Below are 15884 nucleotides of genomic sequence, written 5' to 3'. Positions count from 1 at the left end.
GCCCTTTCAGCTTTTGCTCCTTACTAGAAAACTCTTCTTGGTTGATGCAACATTTAGCAAACGAGTAGCTTGTAGTGATCTTTTACTTATTTATTTAATTGATCCCTATATATGTTCAGTTTTTATGCTGCAGCAGAAGACATTTAGTCTGTCATAGTCTACCATATGAAAACAATCGGAAAACAGGGTAAGAAGCCTTTCTCTAGAGATTTTATTTCCTCAGTGTAAGGGATACCTTTCAAAGCTGGAATAAAACTTGTTGATTAAATATCTGTGACACTGGTACTTTCCCCTGCTCTTCAGTCTGGCCATGCAAGTTTCTATGTCTCACTTGAAATATTTGGCTAAGACCTTGACTTGGTCTGTCAATAGAGCTGAGGGAAATCCAAGAATTCTAACTAAATTTTGGCATTGGCAAAACCTTATAAAAATTGATATTGATATCACCATATGTTTCGGTGACATTTTTCAATTTGAAATGCCAATTAAAAATCTTGGAAACATCTAAACAAAAAAGCAAAAGTAAAAGCAGAATTCTAAAAATTAACTATAAAGGATGAAAAATAGTCTGGCTTTAGACTTTTTTTTATTAGACTAAATAGTAGAAGATAAGGAAGCAATACCTCTAGTTTTATGGGGAAAAGTGATTTCAGAATTTGATATTTAAATTGAAAAATAAGAACAATATTTGAGTAAAATATTTAATTTATATCAGCCTGACTTTGCCACAGATAAAAATTATAAATTTTGAAAATATTTTTTAAAAATTGAAAATACCAAGGAATTCCAAAAGCAGGCAGAAACTGGAAGGGAGTTGAGCCTTGGAAGAGGGAGCCAAACTGTGCGATTTGTGTTCATGCAGCTGCAGCTTTTTGGCTGATGGCACTCTTACTCCTTGGCTGTGGCAAATAGGTGGACAGAATTCAAAGAGAAAGTAGAAATATTATTAGTTTGAAGAGTCAAGTAGAAATATTATTGGTTTGAGATTGCCAGTGGACCAAAAAAGTGAGGGAGTGTTAGAAATCATGGTAAGAAAAGGGCTGCAGAGAGGGCAGCTACAAATCTGCATATTGCAAGTTCTATTCCAACCTGTGGCTGTTGTCTGAATCCCTCATGCATGGGGAAGAAGTTTAGGGTGGAAATGTGGAAGGGAGTAGCTGGATGGCTAAAAGTACTAAGTGGAGATTCCAGTGTCTGACCGCCAACCACAGAAGACATAGCATTTGGACTTTGAGTCCAGGTGAAGAAATTGCCCACTTGAACAAAAATTAACATTGTTCAATGGAATGTAACAGAATCCAGAATCTCCTCAAAGTATCATTCAAAATTCCCTGAATATATAGGGAATTACTATACTTGAAAAGAAACCAGAAATTGTGATTCATAGTAAAAAAAGAATAGGTGATAGAAATCCATCCCAAAGTTATCCAAATGTTGGAATTCTTCTTTAGAGACGAAAAATGAGACAATTGAAAGGCTCCCTCACTTGCTGCTCTTCTCTTTAGGATCCAAGTCCACACGAGGAATTTAAAGCAGCTAAAACTTATGTTTTAGGACTTAACTGAAACATCATCTTTGAGTACTTAAAGGAAAATATGATCATAATGGAGGAAGAGAATATCAGGATAAATAGAAACTATAAAAAATAACCAAAATAAAAATTCTTAACTGGAAGGTATAATGTTTATTATATTTATTTCAATAAATGAAATAAAGTGTTCATTTATTGGGTAAGAGTAGATTGTAGACCACGGAAGAAAAAAATGACTGAATTTAAAATGATATGAATAGAAGCTATGTAATCTATAGAACACAGAGTAAAAAAAGGTTGAAAAAAATAACAAAATCCCAGTGAGTTATGGACAATATTAAGCAATAAAATACATATAAACTAGAGTCCCACAGAGAAATTGAACAGAATTTATTTGAAAAAAGAATTGCAAAAAAATTCCCAAATTTGGTGGAAAACATCAAACTAGAAGTTTAAGAGACCCCAAGGAGAATGAACACAAAGAAAAGTCCATCAGCACATCATGGACAAATTGCTAAATATAAAAAATAAAGAGAAAAATCTTATAGTAGCTAGAGGGAAAAAAAGGCAGATTACATCTTGTGGGAATCAGCAAACTGTAGCCTACAGGGCCAATCTAGCTAAGATCTATTTTCCATGTACCTTGCAAACTAAGAATGTTTTTTATATTTTTAAAGAGTTGTAAAAAAATTAGGTGACATAGGCCAAATGTATCTAACAAAACCTAAGATATTAACTATTTTACGCTTTATAGAAAAAGTTTCTGACCCTAGACACAATGAAGAATAATAATAGTGTCTGACTTCTCGCTAGAAATAATATAAACCAGAACACAATACAATAATATCTTGCTGAAAGGCAAAAGAAAAATGAGCCCAGAATTCTATATCCAGCAGAAATACCCTTCAAAAATAAGGCAAAGTGAACATTATTTTTAGACAAATAAACTTGAGAAAATAACATTGTTAGCAGAACTGAACTATGAAAACTGTCAAAAGGCCGTTTTTCAGGCTGTAGGGAAATGGCAGCAGACAGAAATTCAAATTTATAGCAAGGAATGAAGAGCCAGGAATAGTAAATATGTGAGTAAATTACAGGAGACTATTTCAAGTCTTCTATTGCTTTTGTAAAAATACATACAATCCCTTCCACTTCTAGCTATGATGGAATAATAGAAACTAGCTTTACTTTTCTTTCTTAAACAACTAAAAATTAGACAAAAAATATGAAACAATAGTTTTTATGTGTTGGACAGCAGGCAACACAGAAAAGTAATCCCAAAGAGAAGAGCAATAAGTGAGGCAGCCTTTCAATTGTCTCATTTTTCGTCTCTAAAGAAAAATTTTCAGGCCTAGTGCAAGCCAGTAGTGGGAATCCAATCAGAACCCAGTGTTCTAATGGAGTTGAGAAAATAAAATTTAGCATCAGGAAGGCCAAGGCAAGCTAAACTTCATAGGTCAGCATAAAATAGAGGGAACAGGTGAAAACAAGAAGCATTCTGGAGATCTTCAGAGCCTTATCCTTGAATCTTTGCCTGAGGTTGGAAAAGAACTGCAGGAAGGAGAGGGCGGAACGATGCCTGGGTTTACACAAAGCTCCAGTTCCAGGCAGCCAGATGGGAAAGCTCCTGTACACAGAGCATGGGCTGGAATACTAAGAAGGGCATTGCCTCTGTAGGGGAGAAGGAAGGTAGGCCTAGGGGAAAAAAGAGACTTCTCTGGTTCTATATAATGAAACTTAAAAACTAGCCTTAAACAGATCAAAATATTTCTAAGTAACTGGATTGCATCCCGGGAAAAAAAACCTCAAAAATATTTAAAGGAATAAAATAAGTATTCACAACAAACTACGAGGATCACTGAAAAAGGAACTGATCTTTCGAATAGTACTGTGTCTATTAGAAAAATGAAATTTTTAGTCATAAACCTTCCTACAGAAAAAAAAATTTAGACCCTCATGAATTCTACCAAACAGTTAAGAAAGAATAAATACCAATTTTATACTAACTTTTTTTTAGAAAAGAGAAGTAGGGGAAGCAATGAACTTATTACTAAAACGAGGTAGGGTAGTACAGGAAAGAAAAAAAAAATTTAACAAACAGAATCCAGTAGGACATGAAAGGTTAATGTGATGGCCAGAAGGGAAGGCAAGGGTGGGTTAATATTTGAAAACCAGTGCAATTAACTATATTAAAAGATGAAAAAAGAAAACCAGTATGTTTGTGTAAATAGATGTTTAAAAAGCATTTGTAAAAGTCCTACATCTATTATGTAAAAAAATAGAAACAAAACCTCATGGCAAACTAGGAAGAGGATGAAGTTACCTGATCAAAGACATCTATAATAACCCACAGCCAAAATCTATTTAGGTATAAATAATGAACCATTTCCTTCTAAGATCAAGGATCTTACTCTCACCAGTTTTAGTCAACATTTCTTAGAAACCTTAGCCATAGGCAAGTAAAATATATAAAAGGCATACATATAGGCTGGAAATAAAGAACTAAAATGTTCTTTATTGTCAGATGACATAATTGTCCATGCAGAAAACCCTAAGAAATTTTAAAAGGCTATTAGAACCAACAAGCAAATTTAGTAAGATTACAAATATAAGTTCAATACAAAATATTTTTCTATAGTGTTCTCTATAAACTAGCAGTAAAAAGTCAGAAATTGAATAAATACCATATACAATATCACTTGGAAAATATGTACAACATGTACAGTAAAAACTAGAAAACACTGCTGAAATAAATGAGGGAATCTTTAATAAATATAGAGATATTTTATCTTCATGGACTGGAAAAGTCAACATTGTTAAGGTGTCAATGCTCCCTGAAATGATCTATGGATTAAACATAATTCCAATCTAAATTACAGAGTATATATACTTTAAAAACCAACACAGATTTTAAAATGTATTCATAAATAAAAGTAATCTAGATTAGCCAAATATCATCTTTTAAATGAGAACAAAGTTGGAGGACTTATACTACCTGAAAAAATAGATATATTATAAAACTGCAGTTACCAGGGAGTTTGCCATCAGCATCAGTAGAGCTGACTACAGAGTACACACACAGACCAGCACACGTGTGTGGTCAACTGATTTTCTGACGAAGGTTCTAAGACAATTCAATGGGAAACAGATAATCTTTTCAACAAATGGTCCTGGAACAATGTGCAAAGAAATGACCCTCATTGTTTAATTCTCATAATTTGTAAAAATTACTCAAAATGAATTAGAGACCTAAATGTAAGAGCTACAACTATAAGATATATAATTATATACTATAAAATCTGTAGAAGAAAATATAGGAGATAATCTTGGTGAAATTGTTTCACAAAAAATCCTTAAGAGGACACAAAAAGTCACAGACTATGTTAGAACAAAGTTAATAACTGGATTTTGTCAATTATAAACTTCTACTCCTCAAGACACCAATATAAAAAGAAAACGCAAGCCACAGACTGGCAGAAAATATTTGTTTTATATATATATATAAAAGAATTTGTGTCTACCTACCATCTATGCTACTTATTTTCTGTACCTTCTCCCCCCTTCTCCTTCTCCCACTCCCCTGTTGCTAACCCTCCATGTGACCTTCATTTCTATGGTTTTGCTCCTGATCTAACTGTCCTCTTAGTTTGTTTTTGTTTTAGGTGTGGTTCTTAGTAACTGAGTTTGCTGTCCTTTCACTGTTCATTTTTTTATCTTCTTTTTCTTAGGAAATATAGAATCTAAAGAACTTGAGACATGTGGTCATAAACTAAAGGGGGGATGGTGGGGGAGGGGTGTGCAGGGTGGAGGGGAATGAAGGGGGGAATAGAACTGTAATGGCATAATCAATAAAATATATTTAATAAAGAATTTGTGTCTATAATATGTAAAGAACTCTTGTAACAATTTAATGAGACAAACAGCCCAAATAAAATAGCCAAAAGACTTAAACAGACTTCAGCAAAGAAGTTATACATAAATGAGCACATAAAAAGATGCTCATCATTAGTCATTAAGAAAATTAAAACAAAATCTAACTTAACACTGGTACATAACCCACAAGAATGTTGATTAAAAAGAACACACTAAGTATTTAGTGAGGACGTGGAGTAACTATACAATTCAGAAACTTTCTTAAAATGCTGCACATACTCCTCTCCACTACTTAGCCATTCCACTAGCAGATGTTTACCAAAGAGAAATGATGTTCACAGGAACTTTATTTATAATAACTAAATACTCGAAAAAATGCAAATGTCCACTAGCAGGTGAATGAGTAAACAAATTATATGTCCTTACTATTGACTATAGAATACTTACTCAACAATACAGGGGAACAAACCATTATTAATGCACAGAACACCAGTGAATCTCAAAATAATTATGTGGAGTGGAGAGAAAAATGCCAGACAAAATATACTATATACTCTATGGTTCCATTTACATAAAATTCTACAAAATGCAAATAACGTGTAGTGACAAAAATCACATGAGTGATTGATTTCCTGGCAACTAAGTGCCAGGAAACAAGCATGTAGAGCTTTTGAAGATAGTGGATATGTTTCCTATCTTGAAAGTTGTAATAGTTTTATGGTTCATACATATGACAACTTATAAAATTTTACATTTTAAATATATGTGGTTTATTGTACATCAGTTAAACCTTTAAAAAGCTGAAATAAACCATGCAGTTCTTTGAAGAAATATAACACTATATAATGTGAGGCTATTCTTCATGTAGATCTTCTAATATCCATGATAACTGCACAAAGGACCAAGAGGAAGTTCATGTATTATGCTGCTATAAGTTCCTACATTTTTAGTGAAGTTGGACAATATCAACTTTAAGTAGTATTTTGATAATCTAAGGATGCATTTTGTAATCATTAAGGTGCTTCTCGGATAAGATCAAATTCAAGGAGTTCATCATCACCAAGCCCTAATTATATGAAATGTTAAAGGGACTTATCTAAGAAAAAGAAGTTAAAGAAACATGAACAGTGAAAGGACAACAAACTCACAGTTATTAACAACCACACCTAAAACGAAAGCAAACTAAAAGGACAGCTAGATCAGGAGTGGAAACATAGAAATGAAGATCTTAAGGAGGGTTAGCAACAGGGGAGTGGGAGGAGGAGATGGGGGGAGAAGGTACAGAAAATAAGTAGCATAGACAGTAGATAGAAAATAGATGGGGGGGGGGCAAGAATAGCATGGGAAATATAGAACCTAAAGAACTTGAGACACATGGTCATAAACTAAAGGGGGGGTAATGGTGGGGATGGGGGGTAGGGTGGAGGGGAATGAAAGGGGGAATAGAACAACTGTAACAGCATAATCAATAAAAAAATTTTTAAAAAAAAGCAACCTCAAAACTGACAAACAGGTACAGGCACCTAAAGAATAGAATATAGGCAACTAAGTAAAGTGGAATATTAAGAATATTTAATTAACCAAAAAAAGACAGGAAAGGGGAAATGAAAGAACAAATCAGGTGAGAAAAGGCTGGGAAAAAAAGGAATATGGTGGAAAAAAGCGATAGTAATATTAAATGTAAATGAAATAGCACTCCAATTAAAAGGAAGAAATTGCCTGACTAAATAAAAAGTGTATTTGCAAGAAATATACTTTATACATGAAAACACCAATAGGCTGTAAGTAAAATAATGAGAAAATATACACCATGCAAACTACAAGTATGAGAAAGCTGAAGTGGTTATACTATGTCAAACAAGACAGAACTCAAAACAAGGATAACCATAGATGTGAAGGAACATTTCATAATGATTAAAGAGAAACATAATAATATTGAGTATGTGCCCAAATAACTTAAAAATAAAGCAAAAATCAACAAAATTAAGAGGAGAAATACAGACTTCCGCCAAGATGGAGGCGTAGGTGGAAGCACTGTACCTTCTCACACAACCAAGTTTAAAAATAATAAAGTTTTAACAACAAAAACGCAGTCAAACCACAGAAAATTGAACTATACAGAAGTTTGACAACAACGAACCCTTCAGCCAAACCGGTAAGAGGGGCGAAGCCAGCAGCAGAGGGGGTCAGTCAGGAAAGATCCACTGGACTGACCTGGGCATGCGACCCAGGCAAGCAGACAGATCCCAGGTGTGGAGTAGTGGGTGGACCCACTGAGTGCACAAGGTGGTGGACTCCCTGAGGGCTGACCATGGTCACACATTTGCATGCAGATAAACCAGTGAAGGAGTGAGCAGTGAGACAGACTGTGCAGGCCCCAGTGGCAGAAAGCGGCAGAGGGGATTTCCATTGCACCTCTCTGACCCTGCCCCCACATACAGCATTACTAACCAGGGACCTGGGTGGCCCGCCCTGGTGAACAACTAAGGCTCTGCTCCTCATGCATAACAGGCACCGACAGAGCAAAACATGGCTCAAGAACAACTCAGAGCCCCAGAGCCCATAAATCTAAGTGATGAAGAAATAGCTAAACTTTCAGATGCACAGTTCAAAACACTGGTGATCAGGATGCTCACAGAACTGGTTGATTTTAGTACGTTTCAACATCCGAATTATAGGGGTACCAGAAGGGGAAGAGGAACAGCCATGAGCGGAAAACTTATTTGAACAAATAATAAAGGAGAATTTCCCCAGTCTGGCAAAGGAAATAGACTTCCAGGGAATCCAGGAAGCTCAGAGAGTCCCAAAGAAGTTGGACCCAAGAAGGAACACACCGAGGCACATCATCATTATATTAGCCAAGATTAAAATGAAGGAGAGAATTCTAGAAGCACCAAGAGATAAGGAGACAGTCACCTACAAAGGAGTTCCCATCAGACTGTCAGTGGATTTCTCAAAAGAGACCTTACAGGCAAGAAGGGGCTGGAAAGAGGTATTCCAAGTCATGAAATCCAAAGACCTACATCCAAGATTGATCTATCTAGCAAAGCTTTCATTTAGAATGGAAGGACAGATAAAGTGCTTCTCAGATAAGATCAAATTCAAGGAGTTCATCATCACCAAGCCCTTATTATATGAAATGTTAAAGGGACTTACCTAAGAAAAAGATAAAAAAGATGAACAGTGAAAGGACAGCAAACTCACAGTTATTAAGAACCACACCTAAAACAAAAGCAAACTAAGAGGACAGCTAGATCAGGAGCAAAACCATAGAAATGAAGATCACATGGAGGGTTAGCAACAGGGGAGTGGGAGAAGGAGAAGGGGGGAGAAGGTACAGAAAATAAGTAGCATAGATGGTAGGTAGAAAATCTATAGGGGGGAGGGCAAGAATAGTATGAGAAATATAGAATGTAAAGAACTTGAGACACGTGGTCATAAACTAAAGGGACGGAATGGTGGGGGAGGGGTGTGCAGGGTGGAGGGGAATGAAGGGGGGAAATAGAACAACTGTAATGGCATAATCAATAAAATATATTTTAAAAAATTAAAAAGGAGAAATATATAATTTCACAATTAGAGTTGGAGATTTTTAATATCCCCTCTCTAGTAATCAATAGAACTACTAATTAAAATATTAGTAAGAAAATAAAACCAGAATTAGCTATCTTTTTTCAATTAAGGGCTAGAGAATCAATGTTTTAGGCTTTGTGGGTCACATGTGGTCTCTGTGGTCCTTCCTTCCTTCCTTCCTTCCTTCCCAACTCTTAAAAATTTAAAACTCATTCTCAGGACATATAAAAACAGGCTACAAGCCTGATTTGTTTCATAGAATATAGTTTTTTGACCCTTGATACAGAAGATCTGAATAATACTATAAAGCACCTTGATCTAATTAAGATTTATAAAACAACTGCAGAATGTACATTCTTCTTCCAAAGTCCACATAAAACATTCACCCACAGAGACCATGCACCATGGCATAAAGCAAGTCTCAATACATTGTAAAAGATCATATAGAATATATTTTCATATTGTATTTTTTAAAATTAGAAATCAGTAACTATAAGATATCTAGAACATCCCCAAATATTTAGAAATTAAACAATAACCCATGGGTCAAAATAGAATTTTTGCTGGAAATTAGAATACATTTTGAACAGAATGATAGTGAAAATACAACATATTTAAATTTGTAGAATGCAGTTAAAATGGTACCCAGAGAAATTCATAGGTTTAAATGCTATATGAAAAATGAAGAGACAGATAATGGTAAGATAAATAGGGTAAAATTTAAAAAGCTGGTGGATGGGGGATATACGGGAGTTCCTTATGCTACTCTTATCACTTTCTATAAATTAAAATTTTAACAAAATAAAGAGCTCTCTCCAAACCCTTAATTTTATGTTAAGGGTGAGAGATGTATTCACATGTGAGGGTGGGGAGTAAACACAGATATGCAAGACGGGTCAAGATACAAAGTACCTCTCCATTCAAAATTCTAGAGAAACCCACAGCAATAGCAAACAAGAAATTTCACATGAAGACTAAAAGAAATCAGGATATCTCTGGGGATAGGAGTGTGGAAAATCATAGCACAAATCCAAAGAGCAGTAATTAATTAATTTTAGAAACAGAAATTAATGGAAGAAGAGTAGGTTGAGCAGGTCAGTACATCCAATCCTCTGACCCACATCAAGGAGGAGGTTGGGAAGGTACTAGTGGTTTCCCTCCCCTGCACACTGAAATCATCTGGGTAGCTTTAAAAAGTCCTGAGCAAGAGGTTCTGATTCAATGAGTCAGGAGGCCTGAGCACCAGAATTGTGTTTTGTATTAGAAATATGGTATAAACAAGAGAGGAATTAATTTGCTGTAAGTGCTTATTAATCTAGAGTAACTGAGAAGTCTGGTGCAGGAGTTTGGCATGTAGTTCAAGGAACAAGAGAGAATAAAAAAATATATCCAAGTGAATTGATATTTCAAGTAGCCCATAAGTGGACTGCTAATAAATGGGCAATTGGAAAAAACAAAATACTGGAATACAACTACTTTCCTTATAACAAAATAAATTCCAAGTAGATCAAATGTTCAATAAAACATGGAAATAAAAAGTACTAGAGGAAGAAAGTAGATATTTTCATGATACTAGGTAAGTCTTGATAAACACCCCATGAAATTGAAACTTTAAAGGAAACAATTTAAATTTACAGCAAAAAATTTAAAGTTATCTATTGGCAAAAGACGTTATTAACCAGTTTGCAATATTGCTGAAAAGCAAGAATATATATAGTGCAACTGAAAATTTTCTAAAAATCAATATAATAATAAAATGGATGGCATGAGAATATATAACTTTTATAATGAAAAAACTAAACTGTAAAGCAATATGCGAACTACTATAAAACCAATGAACCAATGAAATGTTATTTGAAGATCCTCACCAAAGGATAAATTATTATAATGAAAATTCTGACAAATGACCCAGCACACTTGATTTTATGTTTCATTCGTTAATTCATGATACATTTACTTACAGTTAGATACACGTTCTTGACTTCTTGCCATCCTCTCCTCTACAGAGATTAAAGGTGCTCTTTTGGTACCATGTAGAGTTGTTGCAGGCAGTTCTTTCAGTTTCCAGTGGGTCCAAAATCCTTTTCGTGGTTTCAAACCTGTTAATAAAAAAAAGGACACTTAGCCAAAGAAACTAGAATTTTGAAAATATCTTTTTAATTTTTTAAAGCATTTTTATGAGTATTATGTATTTTATTCTCACAATAGTCTTGTGAGAATTGTTAGTCTCAGGTTTCTAATGACAATATCTGCACAGAAATGTTAATCTTTTTAAAATTTATTGTTGCGCAGTTACAGTTGTCCAGCCTTTTTCCCCACTGCTCACTCTTACACCACCCTACCACTCCCACAGTCAACCCCACCATTGTCCATGCCCATGAGTTCTCTATTTGTGTTCCTTTGCTTACCCTTTCCCCTTCATTCTCTCTGATTATCCTCCTTCCCCTTCCCCCCTGGTCACTGTGAATTGTTCTTTATTTCCAAGTCTCTGGTTCTGTGTTGCTCATTTGTTTTGTTGTTTAGGTTCCACTTATAGGTGAGATCGTATGGTATTTGTCTTTCGCTGCCTGGCTTATTTCATTTAGCATAATGCTCTCCAGTTCCATCTATGCTTTCACAAAAGGTAGGAGTTCTTTCTTCCTTTTTGCTGCATAGTATTTACATTGTGTAAATGTACCACTGCTTTTTGATCCACTCATTTACTGATGGGCACTTAGGCTGTTTCCAGCACTTGGCTATTGTAAATAATGCTGCTCTGAACATTGGGGTGCATAGGTTCTTTTGCATTGGTGATTCAGGATTCTTAGGGTATAATTCCAGTAGTAGGATTGCTGGATCAAAGGTAGTTCCACCTTTAGCTTTTTCAGGAAATTCCATACTGTTTTCCACAGTGGCTGCACCACTGTGCATTCCCACCGACAGTATACTAGGGTTCCCTTTTCTCCACATCCTTGCCAGCACTCACTGTTGATTTATTAACAATGCCTTTTCTGACCAGTATGAGGTGATAGCTCATTGTGGTTTTAATTTGCATCTGTGTAATGGCTAGTGAGGTTGAACATTTTTTCATGTGTCTATGAGCCCACTGCATGTCCTCCTTAGAGAAGTTTCTGTTCAGGTCTCTTACCCATTTTTAAATTAAGGGTTTTTTTGTTTTGTTTTGTTTTGTTTTGCCTTCCTGGTGTGGAGTCATGTGAGTTCTTTATATATTTTGGAGATCAAACAATGTCCAAGGTAACATTGGCAAATTGTGTTTTCACATAAGATTGGTTACCTGTCCATTTTGTTGATGTATATATATACCTTTCCTTTATATATATTATTACAGTACCCCCCAAATAATAAAATATATTTCACTTAAAAAGTTCTACTTTTGTTCCAAAAGCTGTATAATGTTGAATAATGCATTTAACCACACTAAACATTTGCATCCTGAGCAACAATACTAACAAATATAGATTTCTTTGTGTACTACATACTGTTGTTCTGAGGGTTATTGAGATATGTTAAAACACCTAGTAAATGGGAACTATGAGCTAATATTATCAGTATACATCAATATATTCATAAATATATTGAATAGACAAAAATAGTTTTAAAAATCAATCAATATTTGAACCAAAAGATTTATAAGAAACACTTCTTAAAAATTGTCAATAGCCCTGACCGGTATGGCTCAGTTGGTTGGGCATCATCCCACAAAGCAAAAGGTCAGTGGTTCAATTCCTATCAGGGTACATGCCTGGCTTGTGGGTTTGGGGTGCGTTTGAGAGGTAACTGATTGATGTTTTTGTCTCATATTAATATTTCTCTCCCGCTCTTTCATCCTTCTTTCCCATCTCTCAAAAAAAAATAAATAAACAAATAAAATCTTTTTAAAAAGAAAGAAAATTGTCAATAGCTTCTGGTAGTCCTTAATAGTATAAAAGTCTTAGGAAAAAATGTTGTAAAAGCCATTCTCGGAATTTGTAACTACCCTAGTTTTAAGTCCAAGTACCTAACTGTCCGGCTAAATACTCTAGAATAGAATTTTACTTACCTTTAACTTTTCAATCCTACCACTTATACCTACAAGGACATCAAGATTTAAAAAACAAGTTTCTTTGATTAATGATTATATGTTTTATGAGAAACTCAATTAGCTCTAGAATTTACACAATAGTATTAGTTATAAATTTATTTCCAAAAGCAGCTTAAAATATTTATTTTCAAAATAGAAAGTGTATATGGCATGATTTAATTCTGTAGAAATTCAGTTTTCTGTAATAATTTCACTGCCTATAAAATTACTGGACTTTTAAAGTTAATAACTGATTAATTTTGGTATTATTAAATTTTCAAAAGAAAATCATTATTACTTAAAAACATAGGCATCCATTTGACATGTTTTGTAAGACAAAGAACTACCATTTTTTTCTGAACCAGAGAAAGCAAAATCCAAAAATTTTAGGTACTAAAATAATGATCAATACTTAAATGACTGCCATACCTGACAACCAAAGAAAAATGTTATTCCCTAGATCTTCTTTAAATACATCACTAAAGAGATCACTGGATTCTGGAAATGCTTCCTTGAATGTTGCATAGATGGCTTGTGCCAAACAATCAGGGTACACCTACCAAAAATAGTTACATTAGAGTGATTTCATATTTCATGTAACATATCTCAACTACCAAAGAAATTATTATTAAGTTTGTGAAATATACATGTCCCTCTTTTGTAATAGCTTGCTGTTGGCCTTTAGTATCTCTTTGTACATCTAATTGAGGAACATAAAGAGATAAAAATAAAGTTAGTCATTTTGACTATTTGCGAACTATAGCATTTGGGGAAAATTTTTAAAATTTGGATAAAGGATGAAGTTAACAATTAAGATAAGGTTTGATGAATATACATTTATTTAATGTAACCTTGCTATTGTTATCCTCTCTTATAAAGTGATATATACAGATCACTGTAATAAAAACATATATAAATAAAATACATATAACATTGTATACACGTAATGTGTACGATGTATTGATTTAACACATTTATATATTATAAAATGGTTATCACCATAGCTGTAGCTAATACCTCTGTTATGGCACATAATTATCAGAGAATAAAAAGCATATTTTTAAATAATTGAAGCCTGTTTAGGTGACTTAACATATTATAATCACCAGTATATTATTCACATATTAAAGCCATGGTCAGATATCAAGAGATATATGTTTCTACAAGTATTCTATTGGCAAAATCCATAAATTACTACATTTCTCTCAGAGTGATTAAGCATAGAAAGAAACAGTATTTTTATATTAAAGGTTTAAAAATTATTTACTATTTTGGTACTCTGCATTCTGGTAAGCATTTACAATTACACATTTAGCCCTTAATAATGTAAAATTTTAGAATAAAAAATGTCCCTTACAGGTCACTGTCCTTATTTCTGGAACCTGTGTTAATTTATTTAGCAAAAGGGCTTTACAGATATCATTAATTGAGGATCTTGAGGCGGGGAGATTATCTTGAATTATCCAATGGGTCTTCAATGTAATTACGAGTATCCTTTCAAGAAGGAGGCTGAGAAAAATTTTATTACAAAAGAGAAGAAGGCAAAGGGTTGGCAGAAGTAGAGATTGGAGTGATGTGGAGAAGCCAATAACGTTGGCAGCCACCAGAAGCAAGAAAAGGCTTATCATCCATTGGGGTCTCTTAAAAAACTAGCCCTGTTGATACCTTGATGTTAGCTTTTTAGGACTGAATTTGGACTTCTGGTCAAACTGTAAGACAATTTCTATTGTTTTAAGCCACTAAGTTTGTGACAATTTGTTATAGTAGCAATAGGAAACTAATACAGTCACTGAATCTAGTAGTGCTCATGTTTGCTGGTAAGTGATGGTATTCTTTGAAGAACTTGGTAATTATTTTGGGAGGGGAACAGGGAGATGGGAGAATGCTTTAATAGATTGGTATAGTTAATTTTATTGAATGAACTTTAAATATTTTACTACCAGAAACAATCACATATTTTATTTGTGGTTCATAAAACCATACTAATAATTAAGATTAAAATGTTGAACGTGATGAAAAAGGGAAACCTCTTAAGTTTTCTGTGAGCACCTTGTCCTCAGGAAATTAAGGAAAAAGGAGATCAAGTGTCAAATTATGTTGGGAAATTTCTAAAGGAATATTGGTGTATGACATCGGAAGAGAGGGGAGTAAAAGCCACAGTAAATATATTTAGATGCAGTTAACTTGCACTAAGTAATGAGACCTGAAAATAATTGTCTGATTTGAAACATTAATAACCTTATCTTCCTTAGGTAAGATAAATTGGATGAGACAATAGAAACAAAACCCCCACTTATTTGAATGAGTTAAAAATAATGGAAATTGATCAATGAGAGATGAGGTTCTACTTCCACTTAAATAGTTCTGAAGGTGATAAACTTGTAGAGAGTCAGCCTGGTTCTCAAGAAAAGAAAGATGATCACCTCTAGACAACTTATATACCCCAAATCCTAACCATTTGCTTACTTTTTCCTGTAAGTAAGAAAATAATCAGTATTAGCAGAGAAAATTCTAGTCTATCTTTGAGAGCACCATTGTTCTACAAGACAATAATTTTAAAAAATATTTTGCCTACTTTTGTGGCTGATTGGCATTTTTTCCTCGGCAGAGCCTGAAAGAAACCTTTCAGAGATGTGGTGAAAGCATTTGGGACCAGGTTTGAGGCTGGTCAGAGCTTCACGTGCAACTAACACTAGATACCTTCTTTGGGACTACTTTCTTTTTTTTTTAATTTAGTTATTTTTCAAGTACAGTTTTCTGTCTATTTCTCCCATCCCAGCCCACCCGGCCCCATGCTCCCCACATCCCTCCCATTTCCACCCCCCTTAGTTACTGTCCTTATGTCCT

At 34.2% G+C, this 15884-nt stretch overlaps 1 protein-coding gene across 1 annotated transcript in view; it reads right to left on the bottom strand.

Moving 5' to 3' along the window:
- FAM227B (family with sequence similarity 227 member B) overlaps positions 1-15884 on the bottom strand; it is a 217028-nt gene that overhangs the window by 153147 nt on the left and 47997 nt on the right. The window contains exons 9-10 of the mRNA XM_053670138.1: positions 13467-13593; positions 10939-11076 (exon numbers count right to left, since the gene is read on the bottom strand). Coding sequence (XP_053526113.1) covers positions 10939-11076; positions 13467-13593 — 265 coding nt within the window. The remainder of the gene's footprint in view (positions 1-10938; positions 11077-13466; positions 13594-15884) is intronic.

The sequence above is a fragment of the Artibeus jamaicensis genome, unplaced genomic scaffold, assembly GCF_021234435.1.
Source record: "Artibeus jamaicensis isolate MK-2021 breed Jamaican fruit bat unplaced genomic scaffold, CSHL_Jam_final contig_548, whole genome shotgun sequence".
NCBI classification, from domain to species: Eukaryota; Metazoa; Chordata; class Mammalia; order Chiroptera; family Phyllostomidae; genus Artibeus; species Artibeus jamaicensis.
The sequence above is the reverse complement of the archived record's forward strand: the minus strand, read 5'-3'. Positions and strand labels throughout refer to the sequence as shown.